The following is a 21595-nucleotide window of genomic DNA, read 5'->3' as shown; positions in this document are numbered from 1 at the left end:
TCAATAGAGGGGTAAAATATAATTTGGCTCATAATAGAAGGGCCTCCATGGCACTTTTACCCCCAACAAAGTGGAGAAGATGGTGGTGATGTGGTCTGGTTCACTGATGTAGGGTGGAGAGCCAAATGGTGAGGCTGAAGAACATCGAGACGAGGAAGAAGGAGGAGAATGACTTGGAGAATCCCTTTGTCTCACAGTGCCACATGGTGGACCGTATAGGTGTGCGGATCGATCAAAGGTTAGTGATTAGATGCCAAACAAGCATTGATGAGACAAAGGATGACCTACTATATAAGTCTAGGCACACGAGAGAAAGGGATTCTCTTCCTTCTTCCTCGTCTCGACCTCCTTCAGCCTTACCATTCAGCTCTTCATCCTTCACGAAGGAATCGGATCACATTACCATCATCTTTTGCTCCTTGTTGGTACTTAGTATCAACGAGTTATGTTCATATAGGTAATATATATATGTATTGCTTGCATGCATGTATGGTATGAATTATACCTCAAAAAGTTGTGACCAAGGCAATAATACTTATAAACTAGGTACTTCATTGATAACATCCATCCAGTCTACAAAAGTGCAAACTTTATTGACATTACAATGTTTGCTTATTCTTGCATTGCAAACATAGCCATAATAAAGAAAAGTAGGGACTAGGGAGATAGGTTGTTCTTAACACTGGCATGTGGTGATAATTTTGTTTGCTTCTTTGGATCAATGTTCAACCACACTTTGTTCAATCATCCATGAAGGAGTATGCAGAAGGGAAACCTTTGTATGGATCTCCGAGTGTACCGAAATTTCCGGCCCGCGAAAATACAACCTGCAATCACATACACAAATGGATTAATATCTTAGCTTTAACATCTTAGGTTCACATAGCATTAACAGACATGTATGGAGTTTTACCTGGTAATCTATAAGGGTTCCTGTCTTAAAACCGGCAGCGCAGTAATCGAAATAGTATTCCCATGTCCTCATGAACTTCTCGTCGAATCCCAGAGCTAGAACTTTGCTGAAGAGGAAAACAAAATATGTTAGTTTTCATTGAACCCCAAACTCGATTTTCATGCGAATCAAAATTGGCACAATATGTAGGTACCTTGTGTTTTCCAGGAAAAGTTTTCTCCACCATCTCAGTGTGTGGTAATAACTCATTCCTATATTTTCCACATGCTCCACACTGCACTCATAATAATACTTGGTCAATTTGTATTGTAGAACAAAGGACAAAGCATCACTGATTTGTCTAAACAACAATGAATGTTACCTGAATCTTGTTGCAGCAGCCATGGCTGATAAATTCCTATCCAAAGAAAGCAGGGTTCCACCGGGGAATATATATTCCTTTAGAAAACCTGCTGTTTGCTGGATTTCTTTGGAAAGCTCTTCTGGGATAGATATGAACTGAAAAAAAATACAAAAAAAGAAGACCACTCTTGGACGTTAATGGGAAAAAAAGCAATGAAGAACAGATAATTGGAGTTTTGAAGTTACTATAAAAGCTAATACAAAGGCAAAAGTACTATTTTCACCATTTTAACATTACCTGAAGAACAAAAAGTCCATCTTCTTTCAGTAATTGGTCACAGCATCTGTAAAACTCCTCAATATATTCTTCACCAACATGTTCTACCATCTCTCTAAAGGATATAATTGCAAAATATTAAAAACTATATGACATGTCACTATTAATTATAGTTAACTGACGGAATTTATAACTTACACAGATATGATTCTGTCAAATTGGTGTTCCTTAGGTAACTGACGATAGTCACAGAGAAGTATTTTGATGTTATCCTGATGATAAAAACTTGTTAACTATGGGAAAAGAAGGTGCAAATTGTTTTTTCACTAAGTCTAAAAGAACAAGAAGTTTGCAGACAGAAGCCATTTTCAGACATGGATACCTGGAGTCCAGCTTCCTTCACTTTTTCTTGAGCATATTTCAGTTGCTGTTCTGATAGAGTGATGCCAGTATATTTGCATCCTGTTCTTTTCACAGTTTCAATAGCTAAACTTCCCCAACCGCACCCAATGTCGAGAACTTCGTGCCATTTCTCTATCCTTGCCTGTATATACAGAAAACAACACAATCAAATAAATGATCGTAGCAAAAAAAAAATGAAGAATGCGGATTAGATCATCTCGGATTCTCACTTTCTCAATTAGAGAACTGATTTTTCTACGCTGTGCAACGTCCAAATGTTCTTCTCCCGTCTGTAAAGCAACTTAATATTAGTGTCACAAATCTCGAAAAGGATAAAATCCCAACATGACATGGAAAACAAGTCCTTTGTTCATACACTTTAAAGAAAAAAATTATAGAAATTGGGATACTGACCCTAAAGACTCCAGAAGAGTATTGCATCATTTTACCCAAGTATAGAGTGAAAAGTTCATTACTCTGCAAACACAATTAGCAGGGAATTAGTTAGCTTTGATTCGATAAATCCTATTGCAAATAGTCTTCTTTGTTGGTAGCACTAGGTAACACCGAATTACAAAGACAAATAGTTCTTTAACAAAGAGTTATCCGGATAGAGTTTGCAACTGTGTAATAAAAATAACATGTTGGAGGTTGAATACTCTATGTCGTTCTAATATGTCGGTATTGGAGTCATGATCACTTACCAGATCATAATGACGAGAAATGTTCCTACGAGCTTGTGTAATAGTATTTTGTCTTAAGAGATGCTTCACAAAATACTTTGCAGATGATATACTAGCTGTTAACAGAGCAGGTGACCACCAAGTCCTGCAACCAAATAAATGTCCATGCTTAATAAACCGGTTTTATTTATGGATTCTACCAGTATTGCAATCTAGATTCTTCTTCAAGCTTATAATGAACCTTCTTTTATTCGATCCTGAGGCAGCTGAGTTCTCTTTATTGGCAACAAGAATCTGCAAAGTTATCAATGAAGATTATGATAAATCATAACAAACCTAATTTCTATTGTATGTATAGGAACAGATCTCGATAACATTTTCTTACCCGGAAAAGATTAAGAAGGCCTTCAGTTTCATCAAGAAAAGAAAAATCTCCATGGATATATGCATCTGCAAGGCCTATATCAGCTTCTTTCATGATCTGGAGGGAAAGCACATATAATGCTCATAAGCAAAGGTGACAATAGAGTTTAATATTAACAAGTAATCCAACTGAATTAAGAATTAAGTAATGTGTGGTGTGTACCCTCCAGTAAAACTGAGGATTATGCACTTTCAGAACTGTTTTAAGAGGACACTTTTCCATGTTTCCTTTGAAAGTGAAAATTCTGCCTCCTTCCTCTAAGAAACTGATGATAGCCACATGGTCAATTGTGTCAAATTCAAGTAGAAAAACATGCAGTGAACTAACATTGAGTGATTATATTTAAGAACTCACGTTACGCAGCCCATAGATATATATTGTTGAAAGAATTTAGTAACAAAGAGGCGTGCCGTTGTTTCCATGAAAGAGGGTGACATATTCTTTGGACTGTGCAGAACAGAAGAATGCTTTCCCAAGATACCATGTGCAGCATCCATACCAGCCTGAGAAAAAAAGAGCACCTTAGAAACATGCTTTGTGGATTCTTGTACTTTCATTGCAGCCTAAACTAAAGGAATTTATCTTGCTTGTTAAGAGTTGAAAATAAGCAGAAATTACTAGGTAGAGGTACCTTTAGTTCATCCTGATTGAAGTCATAGCCTGAAATAATTGTAAAACAGATACTCAGACGAGAGGCAGTTGACATCGTGCTTTATTATCTTATAATGACAGCTAATGAAGGTTTTAGAACACAAGAAATATAAAAGCACAGCACCATAACAGTAGCAATAATACTTCACAAATCTATAGCTAGTGGAAGAGAACTAAAAGAGCTAGTTTCATCCCTTGATAATTTACTTCTCCCCAAAATTTTGGTCCAAAATGTTAACTAATTTCATGAGGATCTCACCACAGAACCAGATTCCTCTCTTCCCCTGAATCTGACCAAGCTCAAGTGAAGCTTTTGATGCAGCAACAGAGGGAATTGCATGGCCAGTCGACCACTTAAGCAAGGTATTCTTCGGGGTATGGTCTGGATTGACAGTCACAAAAAATGGCTCACTTGTTTTCCCAATATACTGTAAAAAGAATAAGAACCACTCAGCATTACTCAAGTTATAACTGGATAAACAACCAAGTATTTTAGTAATTCTGATGAAATAAATGGTATCTGACAAGAATCTTCTATGCTTCCCTAGATGTTAGACAATATTAGCAAACTTAATTTTTTGACATACCTGTAATGCATTGAGCCAGTATGTTAAGAATGCATTATTTTTGCTACTATTGAGAAAATTCAATGCACTCCAAGCTGATTTGTTTTGTGGCATTAAAGTACTATCCCGGTGAAGGAAAATATCACTGCCAACAGAAACAATTGATTAGATTTCATGAATTTTAGTAGCTCACTTTAAATAAACTAAAGAACGTGCAAAATAGATTAGATTATACTTGCATATTAATTTTGAGACGTTCGAAGGCAAACAGATCAACGAGGGAGTACAAATTTTAGTACCTGGTAGCATATTGGAAAGCACCCAGTACTCTTGTTTCTTCAAATGTTGCTTGATTTCCTAATAATTTTAGGGCAGTGGGAGCATCAACAGCCATTATGCATCCATTGTAAGTTTCTTGAAAACCATCTCCACAGACCATGGTGGTACCTGTCAATCCATTTATACACAACTATCCTCAGGGGTCTGTAAAATCTGATATGAAAAAGTCATATTTTTCCTGGTAAATATTGAAAGATGGATGATTTTCGAGGCAAGCACTCACCATTATCAGCAGGCAAAACAGATTGTACTTCACAACCAAGTTTAAATTGACAACCTTTAGTCTCCAGCACTTCACTAACCTGATTTCATTGAATTGGATTATACTTTTAATTAGCTTACATCAATAGAACCGTATGTGGAGAGTTTAGGAAACTAGAAAAATGCTCACCCTTTTAACAAAATGTGAGTGCCCTTTGATAGTCAACCACTGTGGCTGCCCAAATTGCTGAAGATGGAAAAGGAAAACAAAAAGATCAACAAACGAAACCGACACATTGAGTTTTATATAGGAAGAGTCTAATGCAAATTAAGCCTACAATATGATAGCCATATATAAAGACTAAGTAGTATCCATTTAGGAAAATAATCAAGCACCTGGTACAAATGATGAGTACGGCAAAATGAAAGGATGGAAAAAGCTGAAAAGCTCATAACATCTTCCTTGGAGCTTGACCACATTGAACCACATATTGGAGCCTACTCAAATTTCAACATTTCCCATTGATTAATTCCCATAAGTAATATATATATAAAAAAAAAACTCAATAGTGAGATAAAATGCTCACCAGGTAAGTGTTTTGAAAATTTTCAGAGTAGCCCTTTGATTTTATAAACTGTCCCAAGGTCTCAGTACGATCAATGTCTGGGTTGTTCTCAAGTGATCCAAGGTAACTGCAACACACAATGTCCAAAATGTTTCATTTGGTTAAAACATGTAATAATGTAAGATAGCTTGGAAGAGGCAATAGCTAACCTTTCGACATCGTTGCTGAATTTGATGATCTCTCTGAGGTTTTGCCAATTGAAAGGGTTCAACAGTTTCTTCTTTTGAGCAAAGTAATTGGAAAATCCATATTGACTGCACCATTCATAGCCATTGTTGCCTTTGTCATGGCTTATAGAGAATGAAACATCGGATGTTTCTACATCAACATCAAGGCTGTCGAACATATCCAACAGTGTTGCATATCTTGCCTGTCATGTTTTTTTTCATACAATTAATAAATTTCATGCAGTGTTTCGTATACCACAAACATTATTAAATAAATTACGAAATTATCAAATTAGTCATTTAATTATTAAATAAATTATTATTCTATTAAAAAGATTTAAATACGACTAAATTTAGAGTAAACATTTATAGATTAAAATAATATTATATATTATTTAATAGAGTAAATATTTTTAAAATTTTTATACTTATTTAAATTATTTTTTAAGGATTAAATCATATATTTTTAAATAATAATTATATTAATTTGTTAAAATTTAGACTTATTTAATAGTAAAATAATTAAATTTATAGTAAAACAGTTAGCGTTGACTTAATTAATGAGGTTGGTCCACATTTCAACTCAAAGGTGTTACAGACCTGATATTGTCCCTCTATTATTAAATTAATTAATTTAATTTCTATATTATTAAAAAAAATTATATGAGTTTAAATTGAAATAGAGTTAATATTATTTTATATAAAATTTGTCTTAAAAATTTATTTTTTATCAATTGTAATTTAATTTTAAATAAAATATTTTATTATAAAACCAAAAAAATTTTTAAAAAAATGAACTCTGTGAAACAGTAAATATTAATTATATTTTAATTTGACCTTATTTAATTTTTTTTAATAGTATAAAGATTAAACCAATCCGTTTAATAATATAAATAGACTAATTTAAAACAGTTCCAATAATACAAGGATCTCTTAAATATTTTCACTTTTTATACATACTAACAATTTTATCACGTACACATATACATATAAAATCACGTATTTAAAACATATTTATAATTTAAAAATAATATTCAATGATTATTTTAAATACGAAAAAATATTTACTTAATTTTCGTAAGAGGTGATTGAATACCATGAACACTAATGACGTGGGTGAAACTGTTTGTGCAGTAATATTAAAAGTACAAAGATCCTAATCCCACACCGACAGACAAGTGACAGACCAATCAAATCATACTTAAATGTTTTAGTACTAAGGTAAGGGTGTGCATGTATGTAAAATTCTGCTATTAATCCTTACACTTTATTAAAATTGTAAATTTAATTTTAATATTTTATTTTGATAAATTTTAGTTATTATACTTTTCAAAATTTAAAATTTTGGTTCTCATCTAAACACTAGTTGTTAATCCATTAGGTTAAATTTAATTACCAGTCTTGTCCTATATGTACAATTGTAGATTTAATTTATATTATCTAATTAGATCATTCTAAGACTTAATTTAACATTACTTCTCAAAAAGTATTTCTGGGCCAAAAGGCACTTGTGAGCAAAACCTAAAATTTTATGTTTTTGCTTTTGGTTAAAAAATTACTTTTTTTGTCCCAAAAACGCTTGTGAGCAAAAGCTCAAAAGCGTCTTATTTAACAATGTTTTTATCTCAAAAGTGTTTTTTTTGTCCCAAAAGTGTTTATTATAAGTAATGCTAAACTGGCTCTAAGTCCTTATACTTTTCAAATTTTAAAATTTCAGTATTGACACAAATGACAGTCGTTAATCTATTAATCAAGCTTTTAGTGAGTAATATGTAAAAATAATAAGCAGACATAATATTACATATATGATAATATGTTTAATGCATTAAATTTTTGAAATAACATAATTTAATAAATTTAATGATTATCATTTAGTGAGTATTGAAATTTTAAATTTTAAAAAAATACATTGATTAAATTCATAACTTTTTAAAACACAGGGCTAATAACATAATTTATAAGTGCATGCAATATAATTGCAACTTTTTTAAAATAAAAAAGTTGTAACTTTCGAGTGTACTTTAGGCAAAGCTTGTGTTTCCTTTTTTTAGTACGATTTTATGTAGGTTTTTTTTTAATAAGAGAAAATGGTTATTAGTAACCCAAGGTTGATAGATCCGGATCAGACCAAACCGATAGTATGACTTAGAGAAAAAAGTTAAATCAGTTAGATCTATAAATCGATAGAATCAGATTGAGAAATTGATTAAATTGACTGTTTAACCGGTCGAATTAGAATTTTTTTTATTTTTATAATATTTAGTATTTTATTTAATTAAACTAAACTAATCAATCGGATAAAAAACCGACAGTTTGAGTGATTCAGTTACAAAAAAACATCAACTGAACCAATTACTTAATTAAGAGTGATGTTACAGTTAAAAATATACAAAAAAAACATCAACTGAACCAATTACTTAATTAAGAGTAATGTTACAGTTAAAAATATACAAATAAATATCCGATTAACACGTTATACTAAACTCGATGATATTAAAATATAAAAATACTATCGCAATAATATGATTTATTTTAACTAATTATATATATACTTGGTTTAATAATAAGCTTATTTTTAAAAAAAATGCAAAATAATAATAATTAAAAACAAAGAAAAAAGCCTTACTGGATTGAGAAACAAAAAGCCAAGGTCTAAATCAACGGCATCGAACTTAACAGTCTTTGCATGGCCGCCTAATTGCTCTTCTTTCTCGTAAACCACCACGTCCACGCCGGCTTTGACCAGTACGTAGGCCGAAACCAACCCTTTTATCCCACCTCCGATCACCGCCACTCCCATCACTGCCGCCGTTACACTGCTTTACCTGCGTTTACGTCCAAAAAAACCCAACCCAAATCATCATTTATCGTCAGAAAGAAAGTGGTAAACTAAAATGTAGATGCCATGTTTGATGAAAGGCTTGAAAGAAGTTGAAACCTACGTTTTACGAAGAAGTAATGCTTTGAAAATTTCACTTAAAATTCAACACTAGCAGTTGCAGTGCATTATAGTGCTCAATTGATTCGAAATTGCTTTCCCGATGGTGATATATAATATATATATAAGAAAAATGTTAAAAATTGGAAATCGAGAACGATTATTTTAATATTATGTTTTAAAATTTTCTGAAAATGATATTTATAAAATAATCACAAATTATAATTAAAACCCCATACCCTTACAATGCACATGTGCTTCAAAATCATAATATATTTCAACTTATACGAGAATAAATTTAAATAGAGTATTTTTTGATTAAGTTAGTGTTACGAGTCAATCGATTACCAATTGGTTTAGAGAAATTTAAAAAAAAAAGTCTCTTCGTATTTTAATTTCATTTTTCTTACAATTTAATTCATTTTTTCATTTTAATATTGTACATATTTAATATTTTATTATCAGTTAGTTTCATCTAAGTATGTAGTTCTCTTAAGCATACGAGATTTAATTAAAAAAAATTGAATTGAAAATCCGCGCGTGATATGAAACTTCGAACTTGAGTTCTTAAAATTCTCAAAATCTCAATCTTATTGTTAAAGATATTGATAGCTTTTATATTTTTTTTACCGCATAAGTAGAGTCGTAATAAGAAAACTAGATTATAGTATATTCACTGTGTGGGTGAAGACAATTATATATATACTATAGCATTATAAGGTTCCAAAAAGAAAAGAAATTTCTACTCATTGGAATGGAACACATTTTATTGCTAGTCGTTTACCTCTTTGGGAAGCATCCGTGATGAGAAGATTAGTCACTGTTATCGGCAGTGGACACCTTGGTTTCGACAAAAAAAAATTTTCTATGTGGCATAGTTTATAAACTGTCATTTGTCACGAAAATAATCTTCCTCAAGTAATGGATAGGTAGCGTGATAGATATCATCATTCAATAAATCTCTCGTAATACCTAATGGTTCTTTATGAATAATTAATTGTTCCATTTCGCCTCGAGTTTCTTTCAAAATATGATCTGTCACCTTATTAATATCGATAATATTAAAATTATTTTAAACTTAAATATATTTTAAGTAAAAACACATTTAATAGCATTGATTAAAGTGAAATCATATATTTTTCAAATCATTAAGTAATTTTAAAAAATATTATAATATTAATGCACACAAACAACCAATGCGATAAACGATGTTATGTAGGGTCTGTTTGATTGAAGAAATTGATTTTCCGGAAAATCATTTCTAACTTTTCCAGCGTTTGATTGGCGGAAAACATTTTCCATTTGGAAAATGAACTCCAAAACAAGGGAAAATGGGTTATATTTTAGGGAAAATGTCTTACCCTTTCAATTTCCGTAAGACATTTTCCGTGCTCTCCTCTCTTTCGCCTCCTTCATTCCTTCCTTCATTTCCGGTAGAAAATTGCTTCTATTTATCGATTTTTCAGTAACTTATTTTTTTAATTATTCAATACTTTTTTTAACACAATTACAAATAATTTATTTGATATTAATTTTTTTCAATTTATAACGATTAATATTGTGGCTTAATAATTGAGTATTATTATAAATAAATCATTGCAATATATGTAAAAATAATTTAAAATATAAAAATTTATTAATATATATCAATATATGTAAAAACAATTTTTTCGAAAAATATTTCCAGGAAATCTGCCAAACAGCCGAAAATATTTTACACAGATTCAATCAAACACCAGAAAATATTTTCCAGTAAATCATTTTACAGAAAAGTAAAACATTTTCCAAAAATCATTTTACGGAAAATATTTTACTGGCAATCAAACAGACCCGTAGTTTTAGGTTCAAATTTTATCACATGTATGTGTTTTTCTAGTCTTGGCCCTCTTAATTCAACAGTAAAGAATTAACACCGTTACTTTTGGATTTGGTTTTTTATCTAAATAATTTAAAAAATTTAAATACTGAAATAGGTTGTCAACTGAATTATATACAAAAATTGTATGTTTTTTTGGGTTGCGCCAATCTGATAGGCGCAACAACTTTTTTTTATATTAAAATATTTTTTTTCACTTCAAGTAAAATATTATTATTTTATTTTTATTAAAAAATATTTAAATATATATAAGGTTAAAATACAATCAACATGTCAAAATACGGGTAAAAATACCCGAGACAAGTCGCTCAGGTAGCCATGACTACCTCCCCCTCCTCTGCCCCGCACAAAAATATTTTTTTAACTATTATTTATAAATTGTTTATGTTTAGTGTCTATGGTTTTGAGTTAATATTTTGTATAAATGTAATTTTTTTATAATTATTTTAAAATTAATTTGTTAGTAATTTAGGATTATGTTATAAATTGTTGTGTTTGTAATTATTTTAAAATTAATTTAATAGTAATTTAGGATAATGTTATAAATTGTTGTGTTCAGTTTAGTATTTGGTGAGTTTTTAGTAATGTAAAATTATTTTATTAAATATTTTGTTAGTAATCTATTATAAATTGCCATTTTTGTATACCATTTTTGTATCTCTACACGGGTCATATACTAATCCGGAAAAAAAAATACAAGCAGGCTGCACCAATAAAATAATAATTTAAAAAAAAGTTTTAATATAAAAAAAAGTTGGTTGCGCCTGTCAGATAGACGTGACCCAAAAAAAATACCTTTTTCGTATATAATTCAGCTAACAACCTATTTCAGTATTTAATTTTTTTAAAAAATATTTAGGTAAAAAATTCCTTTGGGTACCAAAATATATAACTTCTGTCAAATACAAGTATTAAATTAGATTGATAAATTAATACATACACTACATTAGAAAAATGTGTCAAACTTAAATACCAAATGATATATTAAGCCTATGAAATAAAATTTATTTTTAATATATATCTTTTTAAAATCTCGAAATTTTTTTGAACAATCTTTTATAAATTCTAACTATATCTTTTTTTTTTGGGCACAATGTCTAAAACTACTAATAGTCCATCCCCAACTCATAAATAGGAGGATGTATGCTTTAGCACACTCGAACCCACGTTCTCCTGTATTAACAAGAATACTCATACTAATCAAGCTAAGACTTAATTGACAAATCTCAAAAATTTTTAAATATAAATCTCCATTTTTAAACATTTTAATTGCAAACGTGTAATCATAAGAAAAAAAGGTTAAATTTACTTTAAAATAATAATTTCCGTAATTATCAATGCAACCGTGGCATGCACTTTGGGATAATTATTGGGGGAACAAAACACATGATTCCAAATCAATCAATCTTCTTCAAAGAACACTTTCTTTTAAATAAGGTTAATTGCATTAATCGTATTTATATTATGATATTGTTCTAAATTAGTCCCTAAAGTTCGAAACGTTTTAATTGAATATTCAAATTATCAGTATCGTATTAATCATATTTTTCATCATTTTACCTATTAGCTTGTCTGTTAAATGTCAGCGCAAATTATATGTAAAAATATTTAAAATACGTAAATTTAATTATAAATACATGTGTACCTATTAAAATAATAGCTTGGATCTAACATGTTAAAAAAATATTCTTAAATTCAATTGACAGTTTTTAACACGTCATATTCAAACAAAGTGCCTCCCCCGGTTGAAAAATGGAAAAATTCCGATCTTGAACCCTCTAAAAAAAATCATTTAAAGTCATTTTAGCCTCTTGATTAAATGATAATGTTTCATTTTTGGACTTGTTTAAAAACTAATAATTCAATTTATTTTAACACAACCTTAACGCAAAATTTCTAACTTCACCCCTAATTCAAGTTATATATGTGATAGTACCAGTGACAGAGCGTGGCGTCAAGTTTTGAGGAGCTTAACTAAAATTTTTAAAAAATAAAAATAAAAATTGAAAGGTCTAATTAAATTTTTTTCAAAAAATTTGAGAAAAGCAACTATAACTTATAAAAAATTTAGAGGGTTAAATTAAATTTTTTAAAACTTTTGTAGGCATCAATTATAATTTCTAAAAGAATTGGAGCTCAAGTAAAATTTTCAAAAAATTGTAGAGTTAATGATAATTTTCCAAAATTTTGCCTCTTACGTTCTGCCTAGTAGGTACACCTAATTACAATCTGACTCACATGTTTTAAATACATTCTTAAAATATTTTTTTACAAAGGTAAAATTATACTTTACCCCTCTTAAAAATAATAAAAATTTTAAATTTACCCCCTAAAAATATTTTCTAACTTCACCTCCGAATACATTAAATGTCATATATTATTTAACATTTAACAACAAGGTTAATAAATTGATTTAGAAATTTATGAAAATTAAGGACTAATTTAAAATTTGAATAAAATTTCGCACACACTTGATGGAATTAACCCCTAAACAAAATACATGATACTTTTCCCTTCCATTATTGATTAATGTTCAAATGTGTCATTAACGTCTCATGGAAAATGGGAAATTTATTGAATAAAAAATAGAAAAGAAAATCATTTAAAGATTCCATTGAGATGCGGATGGGATTATTATTATTATTATTATGAGAGAGATGAAACCAAAATGTACTGTACCCAAGCGTCAGTAATCACGTGAAATTTATAATATTATTAATTGGTGTCGCGTCTCATCTCTACATTAACTGAAATAAAGTATTATTAAATTATTTTTACGTATCTGAAATAAGTTATATTCTTATAACAACGGTACTTAATGTCACGATATAGTATAAGCAATAGTGATCTACAGAATTATTAATTGGTGTCACGGGTTAATCGGTCTTTTAGAATTAGTTTAGCATTACCTTTGAAAAACGCTTTCGGAACCATAAGCAATACATGACCTAATTTAAGAATATTTATCAAAAGTGTTTTTTTTACCTAAAAGTTTCAGCTTTTTAAAGAAAATGCTTTTGGGCCAATTTTTGGCTTAGGAGAAACAGTTTTTTCTCTAAAGCAAAAAACAATTTGTCTAGGAATACTTTTGTCTCAAAAAAAATCAATGCTTTTGTTTAGCTTTTACTTTTGACAAAAAAGTTTTTAGGATCAAAGGATAATTTTAACCCTTATAAGATATTTTATATAATATTTATATTAGGTATGTAATTATTTTCTTATTGAAATATATAATGTTATATATCTAAATTTTTATTGATTATATTTTAATATTTAAGATATAATTTATATATTCGAATTAAATTTTATAAATAATTAATATTAGTTGCTTAAAAAATATTCAAAATTTATATTTCATATATTAAAATATTAACAACAAATTATAGTAATTTTTTTTATAATATTAACTAATTTGAACATTATTTAAATGCATATGTGTAACTTTATAAAATCATGTCTAAAGTAGACATTTATTTTCTCAAATATATTTTTTGACAGTACATTTTAAAAGTACTTTTCAAAAACACAACTAAATTACGCCTAACTTGGTTGGAAAATTCCTAAACTATCCTTACATATTTGATCTAAGTAATATTCTTATAATAGTACTTTCGTTGGTGCCATGAGACAAAATAAGCAATAATAATATTAGTTGGTGTCAAGAGTCAATTTAAAACTAATTTTGGTTGAAAAATTATTAAATTACCCTTGCACATCTGAAATATCCTTACAAGGATACTTTTGTTCGTGTCACGTGAGATAGTATAAGAAGTAATAATCTATACTATTATTAGTTAGTGTCACCAATCAATCGAACATAAATTTACGTAAAAAATTATTTAATTACCCTTACATATGAAATAAGTTATATTAGCAGAACCATACGTGTTACAAGCCCTGAAATCGGTTTGAAAGTGATGGCAGCTGAGACACCATTATTGAATGGGGGTTGGAGAACACAGAAAAGACAAACACAGTACAATATACATATTATATATATATGATATGATATGATATTTTTTTCTGATACTATTACTTCACGATTTAATATTCCACCTAACCTCTTAAATTACTATGGTTTGAAATCTAAATTATTATTTTTTATTACCAAAATATTTTAATTAAGCTTTTAAAATATACTTAAAAAAAGTTTTATTTATTTAATCGTTAAATAATTGTATCAGATCCAAATTAACCGATTTCATGTAAAGGATCATAAATGATATTATATTTATAAGAAGACAAAATATATAATTATATATAATAAGTCTCGAATTTTGGACCCCTGATTTTGTCAATCGTATGAAGATTTTATTGGCTAGATTTTAGTACTATTTTTTATATAATTTTATAAAGTTAAGGATCTAAAATGTAATTTGACCAACAGCCAATGACACTTTGCCCATGGTGTGCTGCCTCTATTGAACGAGGTAGATGGAAGGATTTAATTGATGTGAATTATTTTTAATAGGTTTTAGGGTGAATAATTCAAAAATATTAGATTTTTAACCATAATTATCGGATTAAGTTGGTTTTTGTGAAATTTATCAGGATTTTAAGAAAACAAGTCTAGTTGAACGTGTTTTTAATAGATATGATAGGCAAATGCTTCTAATTATGTACACTTTCAGCTTTGGCTAGATAGTTAAATGTTAGTGTTTTTATCCTTGAGTTCCAAGTTTGATTTCTTTTCGTTTTGGTTATATAAAAAGCAATAAAAAATTGTTAAGGGGGCCCGATTGAAAAAAGAGGACCGATTGAAAAAAAGAGGAAATCAATTCAAAAACAGTTTACCAAAGGTGATTTGGAGCTTTTTCTCAGTTCTTATTCTTTTTTACTTTATTTTTGAATCGATTCGATGAATCTAAAAAAGAGAATTTATTTACTGTTTTTGTGTCGATTTAGTCGACGTTGGCTCAACCGGTCGAAGGTTGACAGATCCTTTTGGCTCTGGTTGAAACCGCGACGGTGGTGGAGGCGCATTATGCGCTGGTGAAACCCACGAGCCGACCAAAGGGGGAGCACACGCATATTGAAAAAATAGAAATCAGTTCAAAAGCAGTTTACAAAAAAAAAGAGATATACTCAGAGATTATCAAGGGTGATTATTTCATTTTTCTTCCTTTACTTTGAATCAATCCGGCAAACATACGAAAAAAGGGGGGGGAAAGAGAGCGAAAAGGGTTGAGAGTACCTTCTCCGGCCACTGTTATTCGCGTTCGAGATGGATTAGCGGCGGGGTTGATCCATTTGCTCCCTAGCAAGGAAGGAAGGGAGAAATCCCTTCTGTTCTATTCGATTTGGGGACAAATGCATTTGGGGTTTCTTATGCACAAGCCAAACGACGTCATTTAATGTGTCGTGGAACCCGCGCGTTGACCCGACCCATAGTCGGATCCTCGCCTTTGTTTAAAAGAGGGATAATTACATGATTCGTCCTTCCCTTTTCATGCTACCATCCGATCGGGCCCTAATTTTAATTTGCTTTATTTTTAATTTGTCCCTATGATTTGCGCGCGTTTGCACTTTGGTCCGTGCCTCAGCACTTCGTTTTGGGGGACTTGGGACATTTGCGATTTCAATCCCTGTTTGTTTGGGCGCGTTTAATTATGGTCCTCAATTCTGTTTTAATAATTGTATTTATTTATAAATTGTTCTCTTAACTTATTTTTGTTTCAATTGAGTTTATTTAGTTTAATGATATTTCTTTTATATATATATATTTTAAAACATATTATTCTTCATTGTTTTAAAATTATTATATTGTTTAGTTTGTGATCTCTTCTATATATATATTAAGATTTCTTTGGGTTTTCAAAATTTATTTAATATTTATTTTAAATAATTTCATATGTTATTATGTTATGCATTATTTTTCATATAAATATGTTGTCGATTTCATATTATTTTATGTACATATTTCTCTTTTTTTTTAATTTATTTAGGTACATATATGTATATATATATAAAATTTGTTTATACACAATTTATCTCTTTTAGAGATTTTATTTTGTTTTTTTTTACATCATCATCTATCACTTTTATATATGTATTAATTCTATTAAGCTTTTATCTTATGTGTTATCAATTTTAAGGCAATATATTTTGTTTAGATTTTTTCGGTATTTCATATTTCTTTTCATGTAATATTTATTTTAGAGCTCCTCCACAGATTATTACTTATCCTCATTATATACTTTACTTCAAATTCTCTCATGTGTTGCCTAGTTTTAAAAGTTTTTAGGTTAAAATTATATACATGTATTGGTTTCAAAATTCTTTTTCTTCATTTATTTTAAATCCATTTATTATCATTCGAAGATTTGTTTATATTAATTTGCCATGTATATATCGTTTTATTATATATTGATTTGTTATTCTGTCATGCATATTGTTTATTCTTTATTTTTATCATATCTTCATTATATATTGTTTACATTGATTTTTATTATTGTATATATATCATCACCTTTAAATAGATATACTTTGTTTTTAAAATATTTGTGTATGTTATTTGCTCCAAATTTCTTCTTTCACAATGTTTATTTCAATATTATTTATTAGTTTTATTTTTATATATGCAAATCATTTCAAACCCTGTCATATGTTGTTCATTTGTAACTTTTCATGTTAAATAGTTTTCAAATTGTTTCCATATTGTTTTGTATGTTATGTGTTGTTTTAGTTTTCATATTATTTCCCATATCATCGTTTTCCACTTGGCTTATGAAATATGGTTCTATAAAATCCAAATTTTTATGATTAATTTCGTCTTATTAAGGCGTTTTAAGCTAGTTTTATAATTATTCATTTAAAAACCTTTCAAAACGAAGGCGATGTTCGATGTTTGGCAATCCGCGGAATAGTGCCCTATCGTGCTGGGTTGCAATTTCTCGTTTGCTCAAAATAATCGAACGTCCCTTTAGAATTTCACTCATGGTTCCTAAAAAATCTTTGAAACGAAGGAAATGTTCGATGTTTGGCGATTTGAGAATCGTGCCTTATCGTGCTGGGTTGCGCTTTTTCGTTTGTTCAAAACAATCGAAGATTCCTTCGGAATTTCACTCACGTTTTCTAAAAACTATTTAAAACGAAAGAAATGTTCGATGTTTGGCAATTCGGGGAATAGTGCCCTATCGTGCTGGGTTGCAATCTCCCGTTTGTTCAAAATAATCAAGTATCCCTTCAGAATTTCACTCGTGTTTTCTAAGGCGAGGCAATGTTTAATGTTTTGAAATTCGAGGAATCGTGCCCTACTGTATTGGGTTTCGATTTTTCGTTGGACTAAATAGTTGAGCATCCTTTTGTAATTTTCTAATTATAAACTTTCGGCAGTCGAAACAAGAAGATTTTTGGCAATCAATTCGGGTTATTCAAACGTTATTAAAAAGAATCTCATTTCAAAAAACATTTTTAAAATTTTTAGACATAAGGACAGTATCTAATCGATTTGATACCAATTTTGGGCGTAATGAGGGTGCTAATCCTTCCTCATACGTAACCGACTCCCGAACCCGTTTTCTCATATTTACGTAGGCCAAAATCGTTTTTAATAAAACAAAGTGTTTTATCAGGTGACCCAATCACACCTAAATAAAAGATTGGTGGCGACTCCACGTTCCGTTTTTCAAAAAATTTGATTCCCCGTTTTTCATTAAATTTAAAATTTTGAAAGATGGTTTCGACAGTTGTCTTTCAGAATATGGAATGGACTAGATTGTAAAGTTAAATTAGCTTATTGTTAACTTTGTTACGTTAGAGACCAATTTGAATAAATGTAAAACTTGTTACAAAATTATTTTAGAAATAGAAAGTTTAAAGTCCCTAGTGAGAATAATTTAAATCGGATTTTAATTCGAGGTTTGGAATTGAAAATTATAATTATCTCGAGTTTAAAAACTAAATTGAATAAATTATATGGACATAAAAAAGTTGAGTTCATATATATTCGTACGTATCATAGCATATAATGAGAATATTTGTTATTGATTGGTTATATAAAATAATTGTTTAGATCAAGAATCTGGTCAAAGTTGAGTTGATCGGGGGAAAGCTAACATTACCGATTAGCCCTTGAAGTATCTGCTTTACATATTTTAAAGAGGTAAGTTCCATATACCACTCTATTTATTCTATGTATGAATTATATTTGAATTTATATTTATATATTAGAATTGAGTAGAATTATTGAATTTGGCATATATGTCTCGAAATAGACTGAATTGTAAATTCGTGTAAATATCAGTTTTATGGAAACAATACAATACGTAAATATGATTATTGATTGATTGCATGACTTGAAAATGAAAAATTAAATTATGTACAAGAATTTATATTGACATTTATATAGAAATGATGCTCGAGTGAACTTAGTAAAATATTAGGATACGTATGACATCTCATTAGGGTTATATATGTGATTGATCAAGGATTTTACATGTTATTGCGAGATCTAGCGTCTGTTGTAGATTCTTGAGTTAGACGTATAATAGGTCTAGCCCGAACAGGTAACCTCGATATAATACCAGCTTTTTTGGGCAACTCTATTATAATGTTAGCTTGTGTGAGCAACCCTGGTATACTGTCAGCTCGTGCGAGCAACTTATTCCCGTATATTCGAATCCGTTTTACTATAGTTCTATCGAGCGATATTTAGTTGAATGAAAATGGTAATTAAATTATGGGATGGAAATGAAATGGTATTTAGTGATGCTTGATTTATGAATTGTTACAAGATTTTGTTTAAATTGTAATATTATTTATGATTCTAGAATGTAACTAATGCATTTAATTGTTGACGTTGTTATATGAATAGTTATGTCATAATGCGCCAAGGATAGTTAAGTTGGTTGCCCAATAGATTAGTTAACTATGCCTTAATGATCAATGTATGATTTAGTTTTTATTTGAACTTACTAAGCATTCTTAATGTTTACCTTAGTTGTTTACTTTCGTTGTAGATTTTAACCTTGCAGAACTGTCGAGCCAGATCAGCAGAGGAGCACACACTATCTCAAGACGGTAGTTATAAAATCATTTTGAATCTAGACTATGTGACATGTACTTAAAAGTACGTAGTATGTATTTGGGTATTTTGGAATTTGGTAGTCTCATGTTAACAATGATAATGATTGATTTGATTATGACCTATGGTATGAAACCAAATGAGGCATAATTTGGTTAAGATGATGTTATGAAAGTAATGATCTTATTCATGAATGATTGATTTGCTATGATTTGAATTTGGACCATTTGAAGTAGCTCGAATGCTTGATGACTTGTAAATAGTGAATTGAATGTTAGGTATGTTATATGGTTTGGTGATTGATTTGGTTAGTTCATATCAAGTTTAGCAAATTACTTAGTCTTTAAATTGCATATTGAGGATAGGAATTGAAGATAATAGTACTCTAAATATGGCTAATTGACTTGAGAAGTAAATAAACTTGAATGGTGAAATGTGAATGTTTGGATAGTATAATCTTGAATGGCTGATTTAGGTGCTTTTGTACTTGGATATGGTTTGGAATGGTTTAATAAATTATTTTGTACAATATTGATTAAATACTTAGAAAGACATGGTTTACAACTCTTGAATTAGGTACCAAATATGCATTTTGCCAAAAACATGAATAATTTCGTGACCTCGAGCTTTTGACGTTGCAACGTTGCCATCACAGAATGACGTCGTGACGAGCATAGACATGTTGATGCGACGTGACATACTGAGATGGCCATGTCGTGATGAGGAAATGAATAAGCCGCGATGTCGATCCAAACATTTTGAAATCTTACAATTTGGTCCTAATTCAAGAGTGGACTAATATAAGAGTATTCTTAAGCCTATGTAAGTCCCGAAATTAGTTATATATTGAATCATATACCTGGCTTGCTTGTATCTAAGTGTATAATATCATGAATTGTATGTTTATTTAATGGTTAATGCTCAGGTAACTAGAGTAGCATTCTGTAGCTCAAGCTCGGCGATCGGGTCAGGCAAAGGGTGTTACAACATGAGCCATTTGTTTAATCTAATCCTATGGACTACAAACCATTCAGATTACCTATTAATATTAATTAAGCCTTAGATAATCAATGGGTCAATATTTGTTTAACCTTTTGCTTTACATGCAAAACCATTGATGACACCTATAATAATGATAAGGAATGACATTCGTATATTTCCATGAATAATTAATTTGACAATTTTAACACTTTATCAAATATGATGAAATTACTATACTTAGAGCGCAAAAAACCTAACAATCTCTCACTGCGTTATTGGAGTAAATGAATCATATTTCATATCTTATATCTTTCTACACGACTTACAAAGTTTCCTAACCACTAGAACTTAATGAAACCAGTTGTCGCATTATCCTCAAATGCAAAATATTCATTCTTTACCACTCCACTAGAATTGTTACAATTTAAATAAGACTTATTCTAATTTCATCGACTATTTCATTAGAACCCATATGTAATCTCTGTTATTTTTGTAACTTTTTTTATCCTTTCATTAGATTTCCATTTTTGGAATGAAATACTGACGATCTAATTGGTATTCTTCCACAAATTCTTTGTCCGATATTAATTTCCTCGAATTTTTGTAAGTCTAGAAATTGAACATGCATATTCAATAGGTGTTAAGTCCTTCTAGAATATAAATACACATAATCCATCATTCCTTATATGCTTTGTGACTTTCTTGACTTTGTAGTAGTTAGTAACATACTTTTTACCTAAAATCTATTCTAGATTCCACTTAATAACAAATATTTGGACAAGCGCAAAGCATCGTGTATATAAGGTTCCTGCCACGTGAGTCGTCATATCAGTATCGTTAAAAAATTAATATTTTAAAAAATTAAATTTAACTATAAAAATTAAATTAATAAAAAATATATAAATATTTAAGGTTAAATTTATCATTTTGTATACTTAAAATCTATCATTAAATATATCAAAGAAAAAAAAATCTAGAATTCCAACAGAGTTAAATATATGAAATTTGTAGATTGGGATTTTTCCCAATTTATGGGAAATTTAAATGAAAATATCAACTTGCCAATTTTGTTCATTAAATTCTCTTACTTTTTGTCCAAATAATACATACAACGTGATTCATGTCTAATGTGTTATTTCTCACTTTTTTTTGGCGGGAAACAACATAAAAAGCAATAAATTAAT

The 21595-nt window shown here is 29.5% G+C and overlaps 1 protein-coding gene and 2 long non-coding RNA genes across 8 annotated transcripts; 1 reads left to right on the top strand and 2 right to left on the bottom strand.

Annotated features, from left to right (window-relative positions):
• Positions 1-532: 532 nt before the first annotated feature.
• Positions 533-8711, bottom strand: LOC121232273 (tuberculostearic acid methyltransferase UfaA1). 2 transcript variants are annotated; one of them, XM_041117954.1, is made up of 25 exons: positions 8534-8711; positions 8218-8416; positions 5574-5794; positions 5386-5491; positions 5195-5296; positions 4989-5045; positions 4821-4899; positions 4558-4705; positions 4280-4403; positions 3952-4120; positions 3673-3701; positions 3396-3544; positions 3204-3306; positions 3003-3098; positions 2859-2911; positions 2639-2762; positions 2349-2411; positions 2165-2224; positions 1915-2076; positions 1731-1804; positions 1554-1647; positions 1275-1411; positions 1107-1187; positions 914-1019; positions 533-827 (listed from the first exon to the last, which is right to left on the bottom strand). In XM_041117954.1, the coding sequence occupies exons 2-25, from the start codon at positions 8389-8391 to the stop codon at positions 741-743; spliced, it is 2598 nt and encodes an 865-aa protein (XP_040973888.1). In that variant the 5' UTR covers positions 8392-8416; positions 8534-8711; the 3' UTR covers positions 533-740. The 2 variants fall into 2 exon arrangements, with proteins under 2 accessions (XP_040973888.1, XP_040973892.1); XM_041117958.1 differs by lacking the exons at positions 3952-4120; positions 4280-4403; positions 4821-4899; ... (4 more) ...; positions 8218-8416; positions 8534-8711.
• Positions 8712-15022: 6311 nt separating this feature from the next.
• Positions 15023-20497, top strand: LOC121232271 (uncharacterized). Of its 5 annotated transcripts, XR_005930634.1 has the most exons (4): positions 16078-18509; positions 19366-19475; positions 20007-20252; positions 20356-20497. It is a non-coding gene; the product is annotated as an uncharacterized lncRNA (long non-coding RNA). The 5 variants fall into 5 exon arrangements; XR_005930635.1 differs by lacking the exons at positions 20007-20252; positions 20356-20497 and adding an exon at positions 15023-15204 and having other exon boundaries at positions 18420-18509; positions 19366-19647; XR_005930631.1 differs by having other exon boundaries at positions 19366-19426; positions 20007-20497.
• On the bottom strand, positions 15163-15720 carry LOC121232267 (uncharacterized). The gene is made up of 2 exons (XR_005930626.1): positions 15600-15720; positions 15163-15394 (listed from the first exon to the last, which is right to left on the bottom strand). It is a non-coding gene; the product is annotated as an uncharacterized lncRNA (long non-coding RNA).
• Positions 20498-21595: the final 1098 nt, after the last annotated feature.

This window comes from Gossypium hirsutum, chromosome A01 (genome assembly GCF_007990345.1).
Source record: "Gossypium hirsutum isolate 1008001.06 chromosome A01, Gossypium_hirsutum_v2.1, whole genome shotgun sequence".
In the NCBI taxonomy this organism is placed as follows: domain Eukaryota; kingdom Viridiplantae; phylum Streptophyta; class Magnoliopsida; order Malvales; family Malvaceae; genus Gossypium; species Gossypium hirsutum.
Note: the sequence above shows the minus strand (reverse complement) of the source record. Positions and strands in the feature narration are given on the sequence as shown.

Excerpts from the sequence above, each read along its gene's own strand:
- LOC121232273 (XM_041117954.1), bottom strand. The coding sequence starts at position 8,391 with ATGGGAGTGGCGGTGATCGGAGGTGGGATAAAAGGGTTGGTTTCGGCC. Across the intron at positions 2,077-2,164 it reads TCAGTTCTCTAATTGAGAAA|GCAAGGATAGAGAAATGGCA; the intron begins GTGAGAATCCGA and ends CTGTATATACAG. Across the intron at positions 828-913 it reads GAACCCTTATAGATTACCAG|GTTGTATTTTCGCGGGCCGG; the intron begins GTAAAACTCCAT and ends ATGTGATTGCAG.